Source organism: Amblyraja radiata, chromosome 15, assembly GCF_010909765.2.
Source record: "Amblyraja radiata isolate CabotCenter1 chromosome 15, sAmbRad1.1.pri, whole genome shotgun sequence".
NCBI lineage: Eukaryota > Metazoa > Chordata > Chondrichthyes > Rajiformes > Rajidae > Amblyraja > Amblyraja radiata.
Genome location: NC_045970.1, coordinates 55,341,662 through 55,364,401, shown reverse-complemented (window position 1 = coordinate 55,364,401; position 22,740 = coordinate 55,341,662). Strand labels below are relative to the sequence as shown.

Sequence of the window (22,740 nt, the reverse complement as noted above, 5' to 3'; positions counted from 1 at the left end):
TCTCTTGTGTAAATTTGGTGTGTGTGCAGGTGTGGTGAAGATGTCGTTATTTAGAGCATACTGCACACCACTCTACACTGCGCACCTGTGGTCGAACTATGGAAAAAGAAGTTTGCAAAGACTAAAGATGGCATATAACGATGCCATGAGAACACTGCTAAGGAAACCTAGATGGTGTAGTGCTAGTAACATGTTTGTGGCTGCAGGAGTCAGTACTTTAGAAGCTATCCTAAGGAATCACATGTATAAATTCATTTGCAGGATAAATGACTCTAAAAATGTGCTTATTGTGGCCTTGTCAAACATACGGGTTGGCACTACACGCTACGAATCCCAGCTGTGGAGACACTGGTATCGTTGTCTCGTTGTAGGACATTGATCATTCTTTTAAACTGGATTTTTAACTAGTGTATTGTGTTTTAAAAAATATATAATTTATGATGCTTTTATAAGTGATATACTAAGATTTTATAAGTACTTTATGATATTTTTTTAATATGCAATGCATTTTTTAAAATATAATGTTGCCCCTTGTCTGGACCTTGAGTCCGTAATAAAGTTTATTTTTATTATATATCTCTCCGTATCATCGTCTATATCTCTCGTTTCCCTTATCCCTAACCTGTATGAAAAAGGGTCTCGACCCGAAACGTCAACTATTCCTTCTTTCCAGAGATGCTGCCTGACCCGCTGAGTTACTCCAGCTTTTTATGTCTATCGTTAGGAAGGACATTCTTGCTATTGAGGGAGTGCAGCGTAGGTTCACCAGGTTAATTCCCGGGATGGCGGGACTGTCATATGATGAAAAGAATGGATCGAGTGGAATTATATTCACTGGAATTTAGAAGGATGAGAGGTGGACCTGAAAGAAACATAATTTTTTTTAAAGGGATTGGACAGGCTAGATGCAGGAACAATGTTCACGATGTTGTGGGAGTCCGGAACCAGGGGTCATAGTTTATGAATAAGGGGTAGGTCGCCCCAAGGAGCCGCTCAAGTGGCAGGTTGGTGAAGGCGGATTATGGCGCTCGCACTCCGTCCTCAGCTGCCGCTTCTCCCGAGCCTGCTCGGGCTTGGACAGTGTCTTAGAGCACTGCGGACTCGAGCCCGAGGTGATCTAGAACCTGGCCAGGGAGAAGTTTGCCGCCGACGCCGCCTTCGAAAGCCTTGCCCTCAAGTTTCGCAGCGTGAGAGGCCTGTCCCACTTGGGTGATATTTTCGGCGACAGCCTGAAAAGAGGTTGTCGCGTCGTGGTCGGGTCGTGACACGGCCTGATGCGTGGTGACACATGTAGTGACACGCGGTGATTCCCTGTCACCTCTAGATTTTGGAATGTTTAAAATCCAGGGGCGACATCTGGCTGACTCATCATGTGGTGCGCTGACGTATGCTGTCCTGCGGGTGACGACCGGTTAGGGACAGGGACCACAGATGGGCTGTAAAATATTCTTCCTTCAATGCATGGATGTTAAACATTAATATATTACAAATTAATACAATAAAATCAATTGTGCAAATGAAAAGATGTCTGTCCAGTTTTATTTACAGATGGTACACAACAATGCTGGAGAAACTCAGCGGGTGCAGCAGCATCTATGGAGCAAAGGAGATAGGCAATGTTTCGGGCCGAAACCCTTCGAAACGTTGCCTATCTCCTTCGCTCCATAGATGCTGCTGCACCCGCTGAGTTTCTCCAGCATTTTTGTGTACCTTCGATTTTCCAGCATCTGCAGTTCCTTCTTAAACAATTATTTATAGATGTATTGGTCCGCTTCCAGATCCAATCACCATCTCTAACTTTTCACAGGGATGGACTCAGTGGGTGTAACTGAACTCCCCTCTCCCCTCCACCCCCCACTTCCCTCCTCCCGCCCCAATCCCTCCTTCTCCACTACCCCCCCCCCCCTACCCTTCTCCTCCCCCCTTCTTCCCTGCCCCCCGCTCCACTATTCTCCCCCTTCTCCACTCCCCAGGGCACTCACTTAACTGTTTTCCCCTGTTGCCAGCCAGGCAACCTAGGCAGCTTTTTAGATTGTCAAATGACAGTTGAGGTGGTCATTTAAGAAGGCTTGCATGACGCGTGCGATAATGTGCTCGGACGAAGTGCGTAGTTACCAGTGGGAATTATGCTCAATGAAGCATTCACATATTATTTCTGCTTCAAATAGGCACAAACTAAACATATTCACCCATCTAGATATATATACCACAATGAAATTATAATACAGTATCGCAACTCTTTTTACACGTGGCAATTAATGCAATTTCTATTATTTCTTTCCACTTCCAAACAAAAATGTGGTTGGATTATTCAGCGTATGTCAGGACTTTCATATGAAGAAAGACTGGATAGACTCGGTTTGTACTCGCTAGAATTTAGAAGATTGAGGGGGGATCTTATAGAAACTTGCAAAATTCTTAAGGGGTTGGACAGGCTAGATGCAGGAAGATTGTTCCCGATGTTGGGGAAGTCCAGAACAAGGGGTCACAGTTTAAGGATAAGGGGGAAATCTTTTAGGACCGAGATGAGGAAAACTTTTTTTCACACAGAGAGTGGTGAATCTCTGGAATTCTCTCCCGCAGAAGGTAGTTGAGGCCAGTTCATTTGCTATATTTAAGAGTGAGTTAGATGTGGCCCTTGTGGCTAAAGGGATCAGGGGGTATGAAGAGAAGGCAGGTACAGGATACTGAGTTGGATGATCAGCCATGATCATATTGAATGGCGGTGCAGGCTCGTAGGGCCGAATGGCCTACTCCTGCACCTATTTTCTATGTTTCTATGATCAACCTGTGTCAATAAATCCTGGACCACGGTAACATATGTGCTTAACCATGCACACTACAGATTGAAGCAAGCGTGTTTTCTGTGAAGGACCAAAAATTATCATAACATGGCCATAGCATGGGTCGTTATTGCTATTGGTACAGAAACACTCTCGCTTCCCACATAATTTATCCACAACAAAATATACAGGTTGCAAGGAATTTTCTAAAGGCATTTTATGATAATAGCTGTTAAAACCGACTATACCCATCTGACAGGTTAAACATTACACTAACTGACAAGAGATGGCCAAAGGACATAAATGCAGCAAATGTTCTTTTGGCAATATGTTTAAAGGTGTCAAAACGCCACGTTACCGGACATTCAGATTAGATGAATGTGTTGTGAACAGCAATGAAGATATCCAGTTTGTACGCACCGGATTTAAAAAATATATTGCCATCATTCCCAGTTCAGAAATAACGTTAAAATTGCAACTGAAATATCCCCAGACCGAATTTGTGATGTATATGACCAACTGTAGAAGTAAAACTTGGATAAATCCAACATACAGCTGTGAATGTTGCTCAATAAATAACTACAGTACAGATACTCCATATTAAGCGCATTGTTTTGCCGTTAAAATGATTTCTGTAATAACGTGTCAACGGTAGCAGTGACAATTGAACACTGCAGTTTTAATGTTTCACTTGTTCATAATTTAATTGATCCATCTTTATAGATTAACATTGAGAATTAAAACACATTTGACTGCATTCATTATCAAACATTGTCAATGTTCGCTCTGAAGACATTTCCAACGCAGTAAGGTCGGGGGGGGGGTGTGAATCAGCACGGGATGGATAGATGGGGGGGTTGAGAAGGCAATCGGTGCAGAATGGATGGATTGAGGCGTTAGTGCGTGTTGGTTGAGTAGGTAAAATTGTGAGGGAAGAATGCGGGGGATGTCAGTGGGGCAGTACGGGATAGATGGGGGTAATCAGTACAGGATGGATGGGGGGTCAGTGCAGGATGAAGGGGGGGTCAGTACAGGATGAATGGGGGTGGGTCAGTACAGGATGGATGGGGGTGGGTCAGTACAGGATGGATGGGGGGGTCAGTACAGGATGGATGGGGGTGGGTCAGTACAGGATGGATGGGGGGGGGTCAGTACAGGATGGATGGGGGGGGTCAGTACAGGATGGATGGGGGTTGGTCAGTGCAGGATGAATGGGGGGTCTGTACAGGATGAATGGGGGAAGACAGTGCAGGATGGTTGGAAAGGGGGTCCGTACAGGATGAATTGGGGGACCAGTGTAGGATGGATAGAGGGGGGGGGGTGGTAGATGGGGAGGGGAGCACAGGGGATGGCAGTGAGGACTGAACACCGGCATCATCGCCCCGCAGCCCGTCCCTCCCTGCCCACCGCCGAAGGGGGAGGCAGTTGGGACCTCCTCGCCACCGCCTCCCCTCCTCCGCCAGCTAACAGGAAGGTGCGGGGCCGAGCGGTGCAGGTGCTTCAGACGGCGGTAGGGGGCCTCCCCGCTTTTTTCCTCCCAGTCTCCGCATGCAGGAGGGTTTGTTTTGGAAGCGGTTATCGCCGTTGGCGCCGTGTCGCAACTCAGCGGCCGGTATGTGGGAGAGGGCGGGCAGGGGTGAGGCGGGAAGTGGAGCCGCCATCGCCACTGCTGCTGCTGCTGTGCGGGGCCCGTCATTCACTCCGATAAAGGCGATGGTGGGGCGGGGGGGGGGGGACGAGTGACCGGCTGGCGGGGGGGGGGGGGTAGGGGGGGTTGGGGGGGAAAGGCGAGGGGGGGGAGTGGGGTGGGAAAGGCGAGGGGGGGGGGGGGGGGAGGGGGGGGGCGTAGACCCGGCCGGAGCAGCGCCTGTTGTCGGGTCACGGCCGCTGCCAGGACTGGGGTTCAGAGCAGTCGTTCCCGCTTCCCGCCCGGCCGGCGACGGGAGAACGGTCTCCCCGGACAGACAGACGGAGCGACCGCCGGCAGCGGACGGGACGGGACCCGCTGACTAGGCCCAGGCGCCAGGCTGACCGATGGGGCCGCTCCCGCTCCCGCGCTGAGGATGGAGCCGCTGGACCGGCCGGGCGGGGGCGAGGGACCGGGCGGGGCGGGGGGGTGGGATTGGACCCTTATATCGCGGGTAGTTTAATATTTCAGGCTTCACTCACCCAGACTAGGCCCGGGGCGTCGAGGCGATGCATTCAAAATGGCGGCCATCCGATCCCGCCCACTGTGCGCACGCGCGGAGAGACCGCGTCATATTGCGTCATTTGTCACCAGCTTCCCCCCACTGCGCAGGCGCGGATAGTCACAAATATATATTTCTCAAAATCATCCCGTGGCCGGAACCAGAATTTCCCCGATTTCGCGTAAATGTTTATTTTTCCTCTGAATTTGTTTTTATTCTGGGGGTCGCACCCCCCCCCCTCCCTTCGGACGGCCATGTCCAGCATTTTGTGTCAACCTTCAAAGTCATCTTGTTGAGTCTCATTGTCAGTAACTCGATTTCACCTCGCCCACAGCTAACAATGGCCTTTTTCCTTTTTTTTTTTGCATATCCTTAGCATCTGCTTTGTTCTGTCATTTTCACACCTCACCCTTCCATATCTTTAGTCTCCCTCTTCCCTTACTCAGTCTGAAGAAGGGTCTCGACCCAAAACGTCACCCATTCCTTTTCTCCAGCGATGCTGTCTGACCTGCTGACTTATTCCAGATTTTTGTCTCTCCCCTTTTTTTCCCTCTCTTCCCTGTGCCCCACCTGAACGGGACCCGTTTCGTCCTTTTCCCCTTCACTTTCACCAATATCTCTTTCTCTGGCTTCACATTCTGCTCATCTTCTCTCACAGCCTTTCCTGTTCTTCCCATCTTTGTCCTGCGTATTTCAGCATCGTGGAGCTAGCAGTCTCGGTTAGAGACTGATGTCTGGAATCTCCAAGTCGCAGGAGGTTCGATTGGCCCTGACCCGGGGTCCGATCACCCGGCGCGGGGAGCTGACATCCTCCTGATGCGGGAGCTTGATTGCCCCGAATCGGAGGGCCCGATCACCGGCTACGGTAGCCAAGATCGCCCCGACAACGGAAGGTTCAAGTGCCCGATTACGGGAGAACAAAGAAGGAAATACTCCATCACAGTGAGGAATGTGGAGGAGTCACTGTGGTGGATGTTTATGTTAAAATGTATTTTGTATGTCTTGTTGCTTTTTATTGGTATGACTGTATAGCAAATCAAATTCCTCTTATGTTGCAAAACATACTTGGCTAATAAAGTGTGATTCTATTTATGATTAGGCCATTCGGCCCATCGAGTCTGCTCCACCATTCAATGACTGATCTATCTCTCCCACTCAACCCCATTCTCCTGCCTTCTCCCCATAACCCTTGACATCCGTACTAATCAGAAACCTGACAATCCCCGCTTTAAAATGCGCGGCACGGTGGTGCAGCGGTACAGTTTCTGCCTCACAGCGCCAGAGACCCGGGTTCCATCCTGACCGTAGGTGCTGTCTGTACGGAGTTTGCACGTTCTCCCCGTGACGGTCGTGGGTTTTCTCCGCGTGCTCTGGTTTTATCCCGCATTCCAAAGACGTACAGGCTTGTAGGCTAATTGGCTTCTGTAACATTTTCCCTAATGTGTGTAGGATGGAGCTAGTGTACGGGGTGATCACTGGCTGGCAAGGACTCGGTGGGCCGAAGGACCTGTTTCCGCGCAGTATCTCTAAAATCTTTTTTATTTTTTAGAAGCAATTGTACAAGAAGAAAGCAACCGACATAACAATGATACAATTTTTGTACAGCTTCAGTTTTAACGTTTTATAACCTGATAAATGAATCGGGAAAAAAGTAAAAAGGAAAGAATGAAGAGAAAGAAGATACAAAAAAGAGAGAAGCAAAAACCCCTGAACTGACAAAGAAGTGAGAGAAAAAAAAGAGGGGAAAAAACAGGAGATATATCCCACTATCCTTCCCTACACCCACTAACCCAACCCAAGCATCGGTTTTAAATTTGTGGTTCAACCATTCTGTTCTTGAAGAAATTCAATGAAAGGAGACCAGTATCTATAAAATCTAAACAACAGAAACATAGAAAATAGGTGCAGGAGGAGACCATTCGGCAAGTCGAGCAAGCACCGCCATTCGTTGTGATCATGGCTGATTGTCCCCTATCAATAACCCGTGCCTGTCTTCTCCCCATATCCCTTGACTCCACTTGCCACAAGAATATCTAACTCTCTTAAATCCATCCAGTGATTTGGCCTCCACTGCCCTGTGGCAGAGAATTCCATAAATTCACAACTCTCTGGGTGAAAAAGTTTTTTCTCACCTCAGTCTTAAATGACCTCCCCTTTATTCTAAGACTGTGGCCCCTGGTTCTGGACTCGCCCAACATTGGGAACATTTTTCCTGCATCTAGGTTGTCCAGTCATTTTATAATTGTATATGTTTCTATAAGATGCCCCCTCATCCTTCTAGACTACAGTGAATACAAGCCTAAATACCCAGTGACTTGGCCTCCACCACCGTCTGTGGCAATGAATTCCACAGATTCACTACCCTCTGGCTAAAGAAATTCCTCCTCAACTCCTTTCGAAAGGCTTGGGTGGGAAAGGCAAAGAGGGTTAGGGGCCAGACGCGAGCATGTGGGACTAGCTTCGATAGGCATGGCTGTGTGTTTCTGTGCTGTGGGACTGACGAGGCTCAACAGGATAGTAGTTTGATGCTTCAGCCTGCAGCAACCAATGAGAACTGTGTTCCAGATGCTTCATTAATTTGTTGTTCTGCGCATTGAAATCGCCCGTTCACACGCAGCCGCCAGAGGAAACAGTGCACACACGGTGATGACAAATGCAATAAATGCAATATCCAGTGCAGAACAGTGCAAGGCTGTGTTGGAGAAAGCCCGGGGTAGCACGGAAGAGGGGCCGAAGGGCCTGTCTCCAGGCAGGGAGACCACTGACGCTGTCCGTGTGGAGTTTGCACGCTCCCTCCCCCCCCCCACCCCCCCCCCCCCCCCCCCCCCAGCGCGTCGGGGCAGGGGAGGCGAGCACAGCCTTCCAAGCCTCAATCCGAGCTCAGCCTTCCTCCCGCGCATCCTAGCCCGACGGGCCGAATGCCGTCGCCTTCCTCCACAAACAACTGAGGGGAAAAACACAGAAGAAACCTCTTCCAACCCCCCGAATCCCTCAGGGAATGTCCCTGCCCTGCCTTTGAAATCAAGCCGTCACAATCGTGCGCGATCAGTTAGCATTATTCTTTTTTTATATATAGAGGAAAGCTGATAGAATAGAATAGAATGGAATTTAATGTCATTCAAACCTAGGTTTGAACAAAATATCATTTCTACAGTTTACAACACAATCCAAGACCCACACTTAACATAGTTTACATAAACATCCATCAAAGTGAGTCTCCAACATCTCCTCACTGTGATGGAAGGCAAAGTCTTTATCTCTTCCCTTTGTTCCTTCTCCCGTGGTCCATCAGTCCAACTGCAGCGTCGAGGCGAACTGGGGCTCCGATGTTAAAGCCCCCGGCGGGCGATGGTAAGTCCTGAGGCCGTTTAAGCCACGCCGGGCGATGTTAGGCCCCGGCTCCATGTCCTTAAACCCGCGATTCCAGCGGGAGAAGTCGCCGTTGCGGAGCTCGGAAAAGCGGTCTCCCACCAGGGACCTGCGAGCTCCCGTTATTCCCGTCCACCAGGTCTGCGGCCGGTGCCTCCGAACTTCAAAGTCGGGTCGCAGCCGCACGCCACCACAGCTCTTCCCGCTCCGAAGTTGGCCACCTCCACGATGTCAGTTCCGCAGGCTCTGCAACTGGAGCCCTCAGGTTAGTCCCGGCCGGAGGTCGCCGCCGGCTCCACGATGTTAGGCCCAACGACATCCGAGACCCGACAGGGAATATACGGGACCCCGCACAGGGAAGAGATTCAAACGGTTTCCCCACAGCCCCCCCCACCACCCCCCACATATACACAGCTAAAAAATAAATAAAAAACTGACTCAAAGACATACATTTAACAAGACAAAAATTTAAAAAAACAGACGACTGTAGTCGAGCCGCTGCTCGAACTGATCAAGTTCAATTTGAATATATTGTCACATGCACCAATTAAGGTACAGTGATATTGGAGTGATCATACAGCCATACTAAGTAAAAAGCAACAAGACACACAGACACGTAAAATAAAATGTAACATCAACATCCACCACAGCGGAATCCACATTCCTCACTGTGATGGAAGGTAATAAAGTTCAATCATCTTCCTCGTTTGTTCACGCGTGGTAGGCGCTGTAGAACCCTCCGCAGTCGCCGCTGCCGACGGTCCGATGTCCGAAGCCCTCGCGTCGGGATGATGGAAACTCCGGCGTCGGGACGGATGGAAACACTCCGCAGCACGGAGCTCCCGAGTCGGCCTCTTCTTACCGGAGACCGCGGACTTCACGGTGTTAAAGTCCACAGGCCCCGCGGTTGGAGCTCTTCACAGGCGATCCTCAGCAAAGGATCACAGGCTCCGTGATGTTAAAGTCCGCGCGCCCGCGGCTTGAAGCTCTGGGCCGGTCATAGAAACATAGAAACATAGAAAATAGGTGCAGGAGTAGGCCATTCGGCCCTTCGAGCCTGCACCGCCATTCAATATGATCATGGCTGATCATCCAACTCAGTATCCTGTACCTGCCTTCGCTCCATACCCCCTGATCCCTTTAGCCACAAGGGCCACATCTAACTCCCTCTTAAATATAGCCAATGAACAGTGGCCTCAACTACCTTCTGTGGCAGAGAATTCCACAGATTCAACACTCTGTGTGAAAAAAGTTTTCCTCATCTCGGTCCTATAAGATTTCCCCCTTATCCTTAAACTGTGACCCCTTGTTCTGGACTTCCCCAACATCGGGAACAATCTTCCTGCATCTAGGCTGTCCAACCCCTGAAGAATGTTGTACGTTTCTATAAGATCCCCCCTCAATCTTCTAAATTCTAGCGAGTACAAACCGAGTCTATCCATTCGTTCTTCATATGAAAGTCCTGACATCCCAGGAATCAGTCTGGTGAACCTTCTCTGTACTCCCTCTATGGCAAGAATGTCTTTCCTCAGATTAGGAGACCAAAACTGTACGCAATGCTCCAGGTGTGGTCTCACCAAGACCCTGTACAACTGCAGTAGAGCCTCCCTGCTCCTATACTCAAATCCTTTTGCTATGAATGCTAACATACCATTCGCCTTCTTCACTGCCTGCTGCACCTGCATGCCTACTTTTAATGACTGGTGTACCATGACACCCAGGTCTCGTTGCATCTCCCCCTTTCCTAATTCAGACAGTAGTCTACTTTCCTGTTTTTGCCACCAAAGTGGATAACCTCACATTTATCCACATTATACTGCATCTGCCATGCATTTGCCCACTCACCCAGCCTATCCAAGTCACCTTGCAGCCTCCTAGCATCCTCCTCACAGCTAACACTGCCCCCCAGCTTCGTGTCATCCGCAAACTTGGAGATGTTGCATTCAATTCTCTCGTCCAAATCATTAATATATATCGTAAATAGCTGGGGTCCCAGAACTGAGCCTTGTGGTACCCCACTAGTCACTGCCTGCCATTGTGAAAAGGACCCGTTTACTCCTACTCTTTGCTTCCTGTCTGCCAGCCAGTTCTCTATCCACATCAATACTGAACCCCCAATACCGTGTGCTTTAAGTTTGTATACTAATCTCTTATGTGGGACCTTGTCGAAAGCCTTCTGAGAGTCCAGATGTAACACATCCACTGGTTCTCCATTATCCACTCTACTAGTTACATCCTCGAAAAATTCTATAAGATTCGTCAGACATGATTTACCCTTCATAAATCCATGCTGACTTTGTCCAATGATTTCACCACTTTCCAAATGTGCTGCTATCCCATCTTTAATAACTGATTCTAGCAGTTTCCCCACTACCGACGTTAGACTAACTGGTCTGTAATACCCCGTTTTCTCTCTCCCTCCCTTTTTAAAAAGTTGTGTTACATTACCTACCCTCCAATCCTCAGGACCTACTCCAGAATCTAAAGAGTTTTGAAAAATTATCACTAATGCATCCAATATTTCTGGGGCTACTTCCTTAAGTACTCTAGGATGCAGCCTATCTGGCCCTGGGGATTTATCGGCCTTTAATCCATTCAATTTACCTAACACCACTTCCCGGCTAACCTGGATTTCACCCAGTCCCTCCATTTCATTTGACCCACGGTCCCCTGCTATTTCCGGCAGATTATTTATGTCTTCCTTAGTGAAGACAGAACCAAAGTAGTTATTCAATTGGTCTGCCATGTCCTTGTTCCCCATGACCAATTCGCCGGTTTCTGACTGCAAGGGACCTACATTTGATTTAACTAATCTTTTTCTCTTCACATATCTATAAAAGCTTTTGCAATCAGTTTTTATGTTCCCTGCCAGTTTTCTTTCATAATCTATTTTCCCTTTCCTAATTAAGCCCTTTGTCCTCCTCTGCTGGTCTCTGAATTTCTCCCAGTACTCTGGTAGGCTGCTTTTTCTGGCTAATTTGTACGCTTCATCTTTTGTTTTGATACTATCCCTGATTTCCCTTGTTATCCACGAATGCACTACCTTCCCTGATTTATTTTTTTGCCAAACTGGGATGAACAATTGTTGTAGTTCATCCATGCAGTCTTTAAATGCCTTCCATTGCATATCCACCGTCAACCCATTAAGAATCAATCGCCAGTCTATCTTGGCCAATTCACGTCTCATACCCTCAAAGTTACCTTTCTTTAAGTTCAGAACCATTGTTTCTGAATTAACAATGTCACTCTCCATCCTAATGAAGAACTGAACCATATTATGGTCACTCTTGCCCAAGGGGCCACGCACAACAAGACTGCTAACTAACCCTTCCTCATTACTCAATACCCAGTCTAGAATAGCCTGCTCTCTCGTTGGTTCCTCTACATGTTGGTTTAGAAAACTATCCCGCTACATTCCAAGAAATCCTCTTCCTCAGCACCCCTGCCAATTTGATTCACCCAATCTATATGTAGGTTGAAGTCACCCATTATAACTGTTTTACCTTTGTTGCACGCGTTTCTAATTTCCTGTTTGATGCCATCCCCAACTCCACTACTACTGTTAGGTGGCCTGTACACAATTCCCACTAGCGTTTTCTGCCCCTTAGTGTTTCACAGCTCTACCCATATCGATTCCACATCCTCAAAGCTAATGTCCTTCCTTTCTATTGCGTTAATCTGCTCTCTAACCAGCAACGCTACCCCACCTCCTTTCCCTTTCTGTGTATCCCTCCTAAATATTGAATATCCCTGGATGTTGAGCTCCCAGCCTTGGTCACCCTGGAGCCATGTCTCCGTGATCCCAACTATATCATAGTTGTTAATAGCTATCTGCACATTCAACTCATCCACCTTATTACGAATGCTCCTTGCATTGCGACACAAAGCCTTCAAGCTTGTTTTTACAACACTCTTACCCCTTATACTATTATGCTGAAAAGTGGCCCTTTTTGATTTTTGCCCTGGATTTACCGGCCTGCCACTTTTACTTTTCACCTTGCTACCTATTGCTTCTACCCTCATTTTACACCCCTCTGTCTCTACGCTCACACATTTAAGAAACCCTTTCCCTTTAAGTCCATCCTCCACTATCCCATTCGACACCCCACCCCCCTTATTCAGTTTAAAACCACCCGTGTAGCAGTGGCAAACCTGCCTGCCAGAATGCTGGTCCCACACCTGTTAAGATGCAATCCGTCCCTTTTGTACAGTTCCCCCTTACCCCAAAACAGATCCCAGTGACCTAAGAATCTAAATCCCTGCCCCGTGCACCAGTTCCTCAGCCACACGTTCAGGTCCCGTATCTCCCTGTTCCTGCTCTCGCCAGCACGAGGAACTGGAAGCAAACCTGAGATAACAACCCTGGAGGTCCTGCTTTTCAGCATTTTTCCGAGCTCTCTAAAGTCACGCTGCAGAATATTCATCCCCTTCTTTCCGACATCGTTTGTGCCGACATGCACTACCACTTCCGGATGTTCACCTTCGCCCTTGAGGATATTCTGCACTCTGTCCGTGACATCCTGGATCCTGGCACCAGGAAGGCAGCACACCATCCTCGCATCCCGTCTGTTGCCGCAGAAACCCCTGTCCGTACCTCTCACAATGGAGTCTCCCACTACAATGGCGTTGCCTGCCTTAGGCCTTTTTGGTTTTGGCTCAACAGCCCTATTCGCATCGCAAGCCAATCCGCCGCTCAGTGTAAACACGTCTTCTGTCCCGACAGCTTCTAAGTGGGTGAACCTGTTCACAAGAGGTACAACACCCGGGGACGTTGGCATTCCATGCTTCCCTCCCTTTCTCACTGTCTCCCACCTTCTCTCTTCCAGTACCTTAGGTGTAACAATCGTACTGTAGGACTTGTCGAGGAACGACTCCGTTTCTCGGACGAACCGGAGGTCATCCACTTGCTTCTCCAGTTCCCCAACACGGCCCTTCAGGAGCTCTACCTGGATGCACTTCTCGCATTTGTAGCAGCCAGAGGCACCAGCGGTGTCCTTGACCTCACACATACTGCAAGCATCGCACTGAATCAGCTTGCCTGACATCTACTTCTTTCGTCTCTACCTCTCAAGCGTATTGCGTGGTCTCCTCTCCGAAGACTCTGGAGCCAAAGACTCACACTTCCCTCACAGGGCACTTCCCTCACAGGGCACTTCCCTCACAGGGCACTTCCCTCACAAGGCCGCTCACTCACTGCCGCTCGCTAAGAGCCGTCTTGCTTAAATTGACTGATAAATGGCATGATTTAACAATTTACAAACCAACTTCCTCAGTTTTCAACTGTTTCCCGGCACTGACTCACTTCTCTGCTCCCACTCGGGCTAGAGCCAATCAGTCGTATCTCTTGCTAAACTCATGTTGCTGTTGCTCCCAAACCTACAGCAGTTCTGATTAAAGTCTGCCTGTGCTTGGCTTCTACTTTTCAACTGTTTTCACCCCTCTGACTCACTTCTCTCCTCCCACTCGGGCTAGAGCCAATCAGTCGTATCTCTTGCTTAGCTCCTGCTACTGTTGCTCCCAAAGCTACAGCAGTTCTGAGTAAAGTCTGCCTGTGCTTGGCTTCTACTTTTCAACTGTTTTCACCCCTCTGATTCACTTCTCTCCTCCCACTCGGGCTAGAGCCAATCAGTCGTATCTCGTGCTAAACTCCTGCTGCTGTTGCTCCCAAAGCTACAGCAGTTCTGAGTAAAGTCTGCCTGTGCTTGGCTCCTACTTTTCAACTGTTTTCACCCCTCTGACTCACTTCTCTCCTCGCACTCGGGCTAGAGCCAATCAGTCGTATCTCTTGCTAAGCTCCTGCTGCTGTTGCTCCCAAAACTACAGCAGTTCTGGGTCACAACTTAAGGATAAGGGGGAAATCCTTTAAAACCGAGATGAGAAAAACATTTTTCACACAGAGAGTGGTGAATCTCTGGAACTCTCTGCCACAGAGGGTAGTTGAGGCCAGTTTATTGGCTATATTTAAGAGGGAGTTAGATGTGGCCCTTGTGGCTAAAGGTATCAGAGGGTATGGAGAGAAGGCAGGTACAGGATACTGAGTTGCCTGATCAGCCATGATCATATTGAATGGCGGTGCAGGCTCGAAGGGCCGAATGGCCTACTCCTGCACCTAATGTCTATGTTTCTATATACCATAATATAAATATATACACACATGAATAAATAAACTGATAAAGTGCAAATAACAGAAAATGGGTTATTAATAATCAGAGTTTTGTCCGAGCCAGGTTTAATAGCCTGATGGCTGTGGGGAAGTAGCTATTCTTGAACCTGGTTGTTGCAGTCTTCAGGCTCCTGTGCCTTCTACCTGAAGGTAGCAGGGAGATGAGTGCGTGGCCAGGATGGTGTGGGCCCTTGATGATGCTGCCAGCCTTTTTGAAGCAGCGACTGCGATAAATCCCCTCGATGGAAGGAAGGTCAGAGCCGATGATGGACTGGGCAGTGTTTTGCAAATTGGTTGGCAGACCGGAAGCTAAGAGTAGGAGTGAATGGGTCCTTTTCAGAATGGCAGGCAGTGGCGAGTGGAGTGCCGCAAGGCTCGGTGTTGGGGCCGCAACTGTTTACCATATATATTAACGATTTGGAAGAGGGAGTTAGGGGCAACACTAGCAAGTTTGCGGATTACACAAAGCTGGGTGGCAGTGTGAACTGTGAAGAGGATGTTAGGAGGTTCCAGGGTGACCTGGACATGTTGAGTGAGTGGGCAGATGCGTGGCAGATGCAGTATAATATAGATAAATGTGAGGTTATCCACTTTGGTGGCAAAAACAAGGGGGCAGATTATTATCACAATGGGGTTAGGTTAGGTAAGGGGGAGGTGCAGCGAGACCTGGGCGTCCTTGTACACCGGTCACTCGAAGTTGGCGTGCAGGTACAGCAGGCAGTGAAGAAAGCTAATGGAATGTTGGCCTTCATAACAAGAGGATTTCAGTATAGGAGTAAAGAGGTTCTTCTGCAGTTGTATAGATTGTAAGACCACATCTGGAGTATTGTGTACAGTTTTGGTCTCCTAATTTGAGGAAGGACATTCTTGTGATTGAGGCAGTGCAGCGTAGGTTCACGAGATTGATCACTGGGATGGCGGGACTGTCATATGAGGAAAGATTGAAACAACTTGGCTTGTATTCACTGGAGCTCTAGGGGCTAGTTGCTTTGGGACGATCAGTCAGGATCACAATGAATGGCGGTGCTGGCTCGAAGGGCCGAATGGCCTCCTCCTGCACTTATTTTCTATGTTTCTATTAGTTTGTTGTTCTGCACATCGACCGGGAGGCGATGAAATCGCCCGTTCACACGCAGCCTCCAGAGAAAACAGTGTACACACGGTGATGACCAACGCAATAAATGCAATATCCAGTGCAGAACAGTGCAAGGCTGTGTTGGAGAAAGGCCGGGGTAGCATGGACGAGAGGGGCCGGAGGGCCTGTCTCCAGGCAGGGCGACCACCGACGCTGTCTGTGTGGAGTTTGCACGCTCCCTCCCCCCCAGCGCGTCGGGGCAGGGGAGGCGAGCTCAGCCTTCCAAGCCTCAATCCGAGCACAACCTTCCTCCCGCGCATCCTAGCCCCGACGGGCCGAGTGCCGCCACCTTCCTCCCTAGACAACAACTGAGGGGAAAAACACAGAAAAAAACTCTTCCAACCCCCCCGAATCCCTCAGGGAATGTCCCTGCCCCGGCAGTGAAATCAAAACGTCACTCGTGCACGATCAGTTAGCATTATATATTTTTTAATATATAGAGGAAAGCTGATCAAGTTCAAGTTTGAATTTATTGTCACATGTACCAATTAAGGTACAGTGATATTGGAGTGACCATACAGCCATACTAAGTAAAAAGCAACAAGACACACAGACACATAAAATAAAATGTAACATCAACATCCACCACAGCGGAATCCACATTCCAAATCCTGGCATCACATCACTCCAGTCCTCAAACAACTTCACTGGCTTCACATCTCCCACCGGATCACCTACAAAATCCTGATCCTCACCTACAAAGCCCTCCACCATCTGCTCCCCCCCCCCCCCCCCCCCCCCCCCCCCATATCTCACTGACCTCCTCTCCCCCTACCAACCCTCACGGTCCCTCAGATCTACATCAGCCGGTCTCCTCTCCATCCACAAGTCCAACCTCCGCAGTTTTGGGGACAGAGCCTTCTCCAGGGCAGCTCCCATGCTCTGGAACTCCCTTCCCCAACTGATCCGCAATTCCGTGTCCCTCACCATCTGCCAGTCCCGCCTCAAGACCCATCTCTTCACCTCTGCCTATCTTTAGCCCCACGTCCCCCTCCCTTTTCATCTGTGCATTAATTGCCTCATATTGTGTTTTGAATTGAATTCTGTCTTTACTTTGTGTACTAGTCATCCATCTACTATTTATTTCATTGCCCTTACATGTTTTTCCTCTACCTGCTAAATTTTTGTAAGGTGTCCTTGAAACTCTTGAAAGGCGCCCATAAATAAAATATATTAATATTATTATTATTCCTCACTGTGATGGAAGGTAATGAAGTTCAATCATCTTCCTCGTTTGTTCACCCGTGGTCGAGGCTGTAGAACCCTCCGCAGTCGCCGCTGCCGATGGTCCGATGACCGAAGCCCTCGCGTCGGGATGATGGAAACACCAGCGTCGGGACGGATTGAAACACTCCGCATCATGGAGCTCCCGAGTCGGCCTCTTCTTACCGGAGACCGCGGGCTTCACGGTGTTAAAGTCCACAGGCTCCGCGGTTGGAGCTCTTCACAGGCGATCCTCGGCAAAGGATCACAGGCTCCGTTGTTAGGCCACAAGGGGGACGGAGATACGACACGGAGAAAAATCGCATCTCCGTCGAGGTAAGTGACTGAAAAAAAGTTTCCACCAATTCCCCCCCCCCCCCCCCCACATAAAACAAACCAAGAAACACTAAAACATACTTTTAAAACATACTTAAAATAATAAAAACAGTAGAAGGGACAGACAGACTGTTGGCGAGGCAGCCAGTGCTGGTGGCGCTACCCGGTTGACAATGATTATTTTGGGGCTATCTACATTTTTTTTTTGCTTGAAAAAATACATTTATTTCATTGGAACATAACTTGGCTCCAGCGGGTTAACGGGCAAAAGCCATTGTTTACCACAGCCGGGGTCTTGTGGACGTCCAAGGGCGGGAACGAGATCCCACCGTTCGGAGTTGAGGGGGAACGGCCGGAGGATGGGAAGCGGTGACTCCGGATTAATCCTGAAGCCTTTCCCCAGCGAGCAGACGGAGGAATGACGGAGAGATGGCCCACGGGGGTGGGGGGTGGAGAACGTTGGAAAGGAGAGGTGGGAGTGGTCGCCTTAGATTCCCTTCCCTCTACAGATGCGGCCTGACCCACTGAGTACCTCCACCGGTTTAGACCGAATGGACAGACGACGTTTTAAGTCAGGACCCTTCTTCAGACTGATTGGAGAGGGTGGGGGGAGGAAGCTGGATAAGAGAGATGGGGGCTGGTCAAAGCCTGGCAAGAGACAGGTGGACACAAAATGCTGGAGTAACTCAGCGGGACAGGCAGCATCTCTAGAGAGAAGGAATGGGTGATGTTTCTGGTTGAGACCATTCTTCAGCAGTGATAGGTGGATATAGGTGAGGGAGACACAAGAAACTTCAGATGCTGGAATCTTGCATAGAACACAAGTTAGTTAGATGCACAGAATCTCTTGCCCAAAATGGGGGAATCGAGGACCAGAGGACATGGGTTCAAGGTGAAGGAGAAAAGATTTGATAGGAATCTGAGGGGGAACATTTTCACACAAAGGTTGGTGGGTGTATGGAACGAGCAGCCAGATGAGGTATCTGAGGCTGGGACTATCCCAGCGTACAAGAAACAGTTAGACAGGTACATGGATAGGACGGGTTTGGAGCGATGTGGGCCAAAAGTAGGCAGGTGGGACTGGTGTAGTTGGGACATGTTGGCAGGTGTGGGCCAGTTGGGCTGAAGGGACTGTTTCCCCACTGTATCATTGTAACAGGAAATGCTGCCTTAACTCAGCACGTCAGGCAGAATCTGTGGAGAACATGGATAGGTGACGTTTCACAGAGTGCTGGAGTAACTCAGCGGGTCAGGCAGCATCTGTGGAGAACATGGAGAGGTGACATTTCGGGTCGGGACCCTTCTTCAGACAATGTTATCACATGAGGGGGTGATCGGCAGATGAGTGGAGTAAGTGACAGAGGCGAGAGAAAATAAGGAGATAAAGGGGTGTGAGATAAGGAGAGGAATGTATATGTGCAGCTTTAAGGGACATTGGTCAGGTAGCATTTGGAGTATTGCCTACAGTTCTGGTCACTCCATTACAGGACTGATGTGGAGGCTTTGGGGAAGGTGCAGAGATGGTTAATCAGAATGGTTTAAAAACAAGGAACTGCTGATGCTTGTTTTGAAAAAAGGACACAAAATGCTGGAGTAACTCGGCGGAACAGGCAGCGTCTTTGGAGAGAAGAAATGTGTGATGATTCGGGTCGAGTTTGAAGAAGGGTCTCGACCTGAAACGTTCCCTATTCCTTCCAGCATTTTGTGTCTTCCTCTCCACGTGGCGGTGTGCCACCAGGCTGGAGGAGCAGGCAAAGGCCTTGCCACAGAGCGGGCAGGTGAAGGACTCGTCGGTGCTGCAGCAGGTGGTCACGGTGGGTGAAGCCCTCACCACAGAACAGTCAGGGGAAGGGACGCTCACCACTGTGTGTACGCCGGTGCTGCCACAGGCTGCCCATGCGGGTGAAACGCTTGCAACACTCAGCGCACACAAAGGGTCTCTCTCCGGTGTGTATCCGCTGGTGCTCCTGCAGCCCCCGTGCTCTCTTAAAACGCTTGCCGCAGTGGGAGCAGCTGCTCGCCGTCATGGGTACGCCGGTGCTGCCGCAACGCCCGCGAGCTCAAACGACTCACCGCAGTACGGGCAGTCGTAGGGCTGGCTACCGCTGGCCACGGGACGGTCGCTGGAGTGCACCCGTTGGTGGGACAGGAGGGTGAAGGAGTGGGTAAAGCCCTTGCCGCACACGGCGCAGGTGTGGGGGTACTTGCCGGTGTGGATTCGTTGGTGTACCAGCAGGCTGTTGGAGAGGGTGTAGCTCTTGCCGCACTGGGTGCAGGTGAAGGGACGCTCGCCGGTGTGGGCGCGCTGGTGCTCCAGCAGAATGCTGGAGCGATTGAAGCCCTTGCCGCACTGGGCACAGGTGTAGAGGTGCCCGCCGGTGTGGGTGCGCAGATGCTCCTGCAGCCCGGCGGAGTAGGTGTACCCCTTGTCGCACTGGGCGCAGGTGTAGGGGCGCTCTCCAGTGTGGGCGCGCTGGTGCTCCTGCAGCCCGGCGGAGTAGGTGTACCCCTTGTCGCACTGGGCGCAGGTGTAGGGGCGCTCTCCAGTGTGGGCGCGCTGGTGCATCTGCAGGCTGGTGGAGCGGGTGAAGCTCTTGCCGCAGTCGCTGCAGGTGTAGGGCCGCTCCCCGGTGTGCAGGCGTCTGTGCATCGTCAGTTGCGCGGACAATTCGAAGCCTTTGCCGCAGTCGGAGCAGGTGAAGGGCCGCTCAATGCTGTGCACCCGCCGGTGCGACGACAGCCCTGACTCCTGGGTAAAGGTCTCGCCACAGGTGGAGCAGCCATAGGGCTTCTCGCCGGTGTGCATCCGCTGGTGGACCTTCAGGCTATACGCTGCCTTGAAGCTCTCGCCGCAGTCGGAGCAGGTGAAGGGCCTCTCGCTGGAGTGCAAGCGGTTGTGCCTAAGCAGCCTGTCATATCTGTGGAAGTTCTTGCCACACTCCGAGCATTCGAAGGGGCGTTCTCCCGTGTGCACCCGCCGGTGAATCTCCAGCTTGCATGCGTGCTTCCAGGCCTTGCCACACACGTCGCACTCATAAGGCTTCTCCTTGTTGTGCCCCGTCATGTGGTCCTCCACCGAAGCTCAGCCCGCACACGGGAACCCTGGCCGCTCTCAATGGCCTCTCACGTCCCCGTCTCTCCGTCCACAGCAACGGCTCCTAAACCCTGCAGGAGGGGAACACAGAGTGTCAACAAGCTGGCAAACAGGACATTACTAATGCATGAACATGACTCGTGCTTGAAGGGGGGAAGGGGTCAGGGGGTCAGGGAGGGTGGGCTGGAGGAGGAGATGAAGGGGTGAGTGAGGTGGGTGGGGAATTGAGTGAGGGGGGCGACGACCATCCAGGAACTGCGTCGAGCCGCCCGCCCGCACATCCGCCCGCCATGCGTCGTGACGTCAGCCGCTCATACGCACGTACAGCCGGTGCTGGTTGCCCCGCCCCCTAACATTGTGCAGAATCACATGGGGGTGGCGTGCATCATGGGAAGAAGGTCACAGAGTGCGGGAGTTCCTCAGCGGGTCGGGCAGCGTCTGTGGAGAAGGAATACGTGACTTCAGTCTGATGGGAGATACAGAGATAAGGACGTAAAGTAAAGTAAAGTAGTAAAGTAGTAAAGTATCCTTTATTGTCATTCAGACCTTTCCGTCTGAACGAAATGTCGTTGCCTTGCAGTCATACATATAATAAAAATGACAAAAACACAGTGAATAAACACATCCGCCACAGTGAGTTCACCAGGCACCTCCTCACTGTGATGGAAGGCAAAAATCTTAAAGTCCTCGTCTCTTCCCTCCTTGTTCTCCCTCTGCTCCGAGGCGACCTGTGAGCTCCCGACGCTGTCGACCACCGGGCCCGTGGCCGATCCTCCGAGGTCAGGTCGCCGCTGCCGCCGGAACGCCACAGCGCCGATGTCGGGTCGCCGCTGCCGCTGCCGCCGGTACGCCACAGCGCCGATGTCCGGTCGCCGCTGCCGCTGCCGCCGGTACGCCACAGTGCCGATGTCGGGTCGCCGCTGCCGCCGGGACGCCACAGCCCCGATGTCGCGTCGCCGCTGCCGCCGGAACGCCACAGCCCCGATGTCGGGTCGCCGCTGCCGCTGCCGCCGGTACGGCACAGTACCGATGTCGGGTCGCCGCTGCCGCCGGAACGCCACAGCCCCGATGTCTGGTCGCCGCTGCCGCTGCCGCCGGTACGCCACAGTACCGATGTCGGGTCGCCGCAGCCGCCGGAACGCCACAGTACCGATGTCGAGTCGCCGCTGCCGCTGCCGCCGGCACGCCACAGCTCCGATGTTGCCGCCGGAACGCCACAGTACCGATGTCGGGTCGCCGCTGCCGCCGGAACGCCACAGCTGCAGGACGCCACAGGAAGTGTAATGATTGATTGATTGATTGATTACTTTATTAATCCCCTTATTCAGGGGAAATTCTGATGTCCTTGCAGCACACTAATAAAAATACAACACAGTATTCATAAAGAAATTCAACACCAAAACATCCCCCCACAGTGATTCCCACTGTGGGGGAAGGCACAAAGTCCAGTCCCCATCCTCTTGTCGGGCCTATTGAGGCCTCCACAGTCGCCGCCACGGCGCCCGATGTTCTCGCCGGGTGATGGTACTCCGGCGTCGGGAGAACCCCCAGCGGCTTGGGGTGCCAGGAACGGCCGCCTTCCCACCGGAGCCTGCGGCTTCCAAGCCAACAGACCACGCCAGACGGAGCTCCGCACACTGGTGATCTCGGCGAGATGTAAGTTCAACGTCGCAGCTGGCCGCTCCGCAGAACCGCAGCTCCACGATGTTTTCCTCGGCGGTACCAAGCATACTGGAGTCCCAGCGCGGCGACCCAGGAAAGGCATCGCCCGCTCCGCAATAGCGATCCACCGCTGCACTGCCGCCAAAGCCGATGTTCTGCGCCGCCGCCAACGCCGATGTTCTGGCCAAGTCCCCTCAGGGAAACGTCGCTCCAGGACCCGCTGGTAGGCCGCGAGGACAGGTCGAAGACGCTGCTCGGAGGAAAGCAACCCTTCCGACCAGGTAGGGACTTAGAAAAGCAGTTTCCCCCTTCCCCCCCCCCCACCACCCCCCACACATAAAAGATTTAGACCCCCTGACTGTACACTTAACGAACTAAAAATAATAAAAAAGAAGGGGGGAAAACGGACAGCTGCAGGACAGGCAGCCGTTCAGGACAGCGCCTCCTCCGGATCATGCAAGGAGTGCAAACAGGACAAAGGGAATGGAGTTCAAGGGAAATGTAGAATAGGTCATTGTTAGATGGGAGAAGGTAACATAGACAATTCAGATTCAGATTCAGATTCAATTTTAATTGTCATTGTCAGTGTACAGTACAGAGACAACGAAATGCATTTAGCATCTCCCTGGAAGAGCGACATAGCAAATGATTTGAATAAATAATAATGTGTGTGGGGGGGGGGGTGATTGGCAGTCACCGAGGTACGTTGTTGAGTAGAGTGACAGCCGCCGGGAAGAAGTTGTTCCTGGACCTGCTGGTTCGGCAACGGAGAGACCTGTAGCGCCTCCCGGATGGTAGGAGGGTAA

The 22,740-nt window shown here is 51.0% G+C and overlaps 1 protein-coding gene across 1 annotated transcript in view; it reads right to left on the bottom strand.

Annotated features, from left to right (window-relative positions):
• LOC116981467 (zinc finger protein 271-like) overlaps positions 1-22,740 on the bottom strand; it is a 74,894-nt gene that overhangs the window by 15,430 nt on the left and 36,724 nt on the right. The window contains exons 7-8 of the mRNA XM_033034518.1: positions 19,901-20,259; positions 19,252-19,444 (exon numbers count right to left, since the gene is read on the bottom strand). Coding sequence (XP_032890409.1) covers positions 19,252-19,444; positions 19,901-20,259 — 552 coding nt within the window. The remainder of the gene's footprint in view (positions 1-19,251; positions 19,445-19,900; positions 20,260-22,740) is intronic.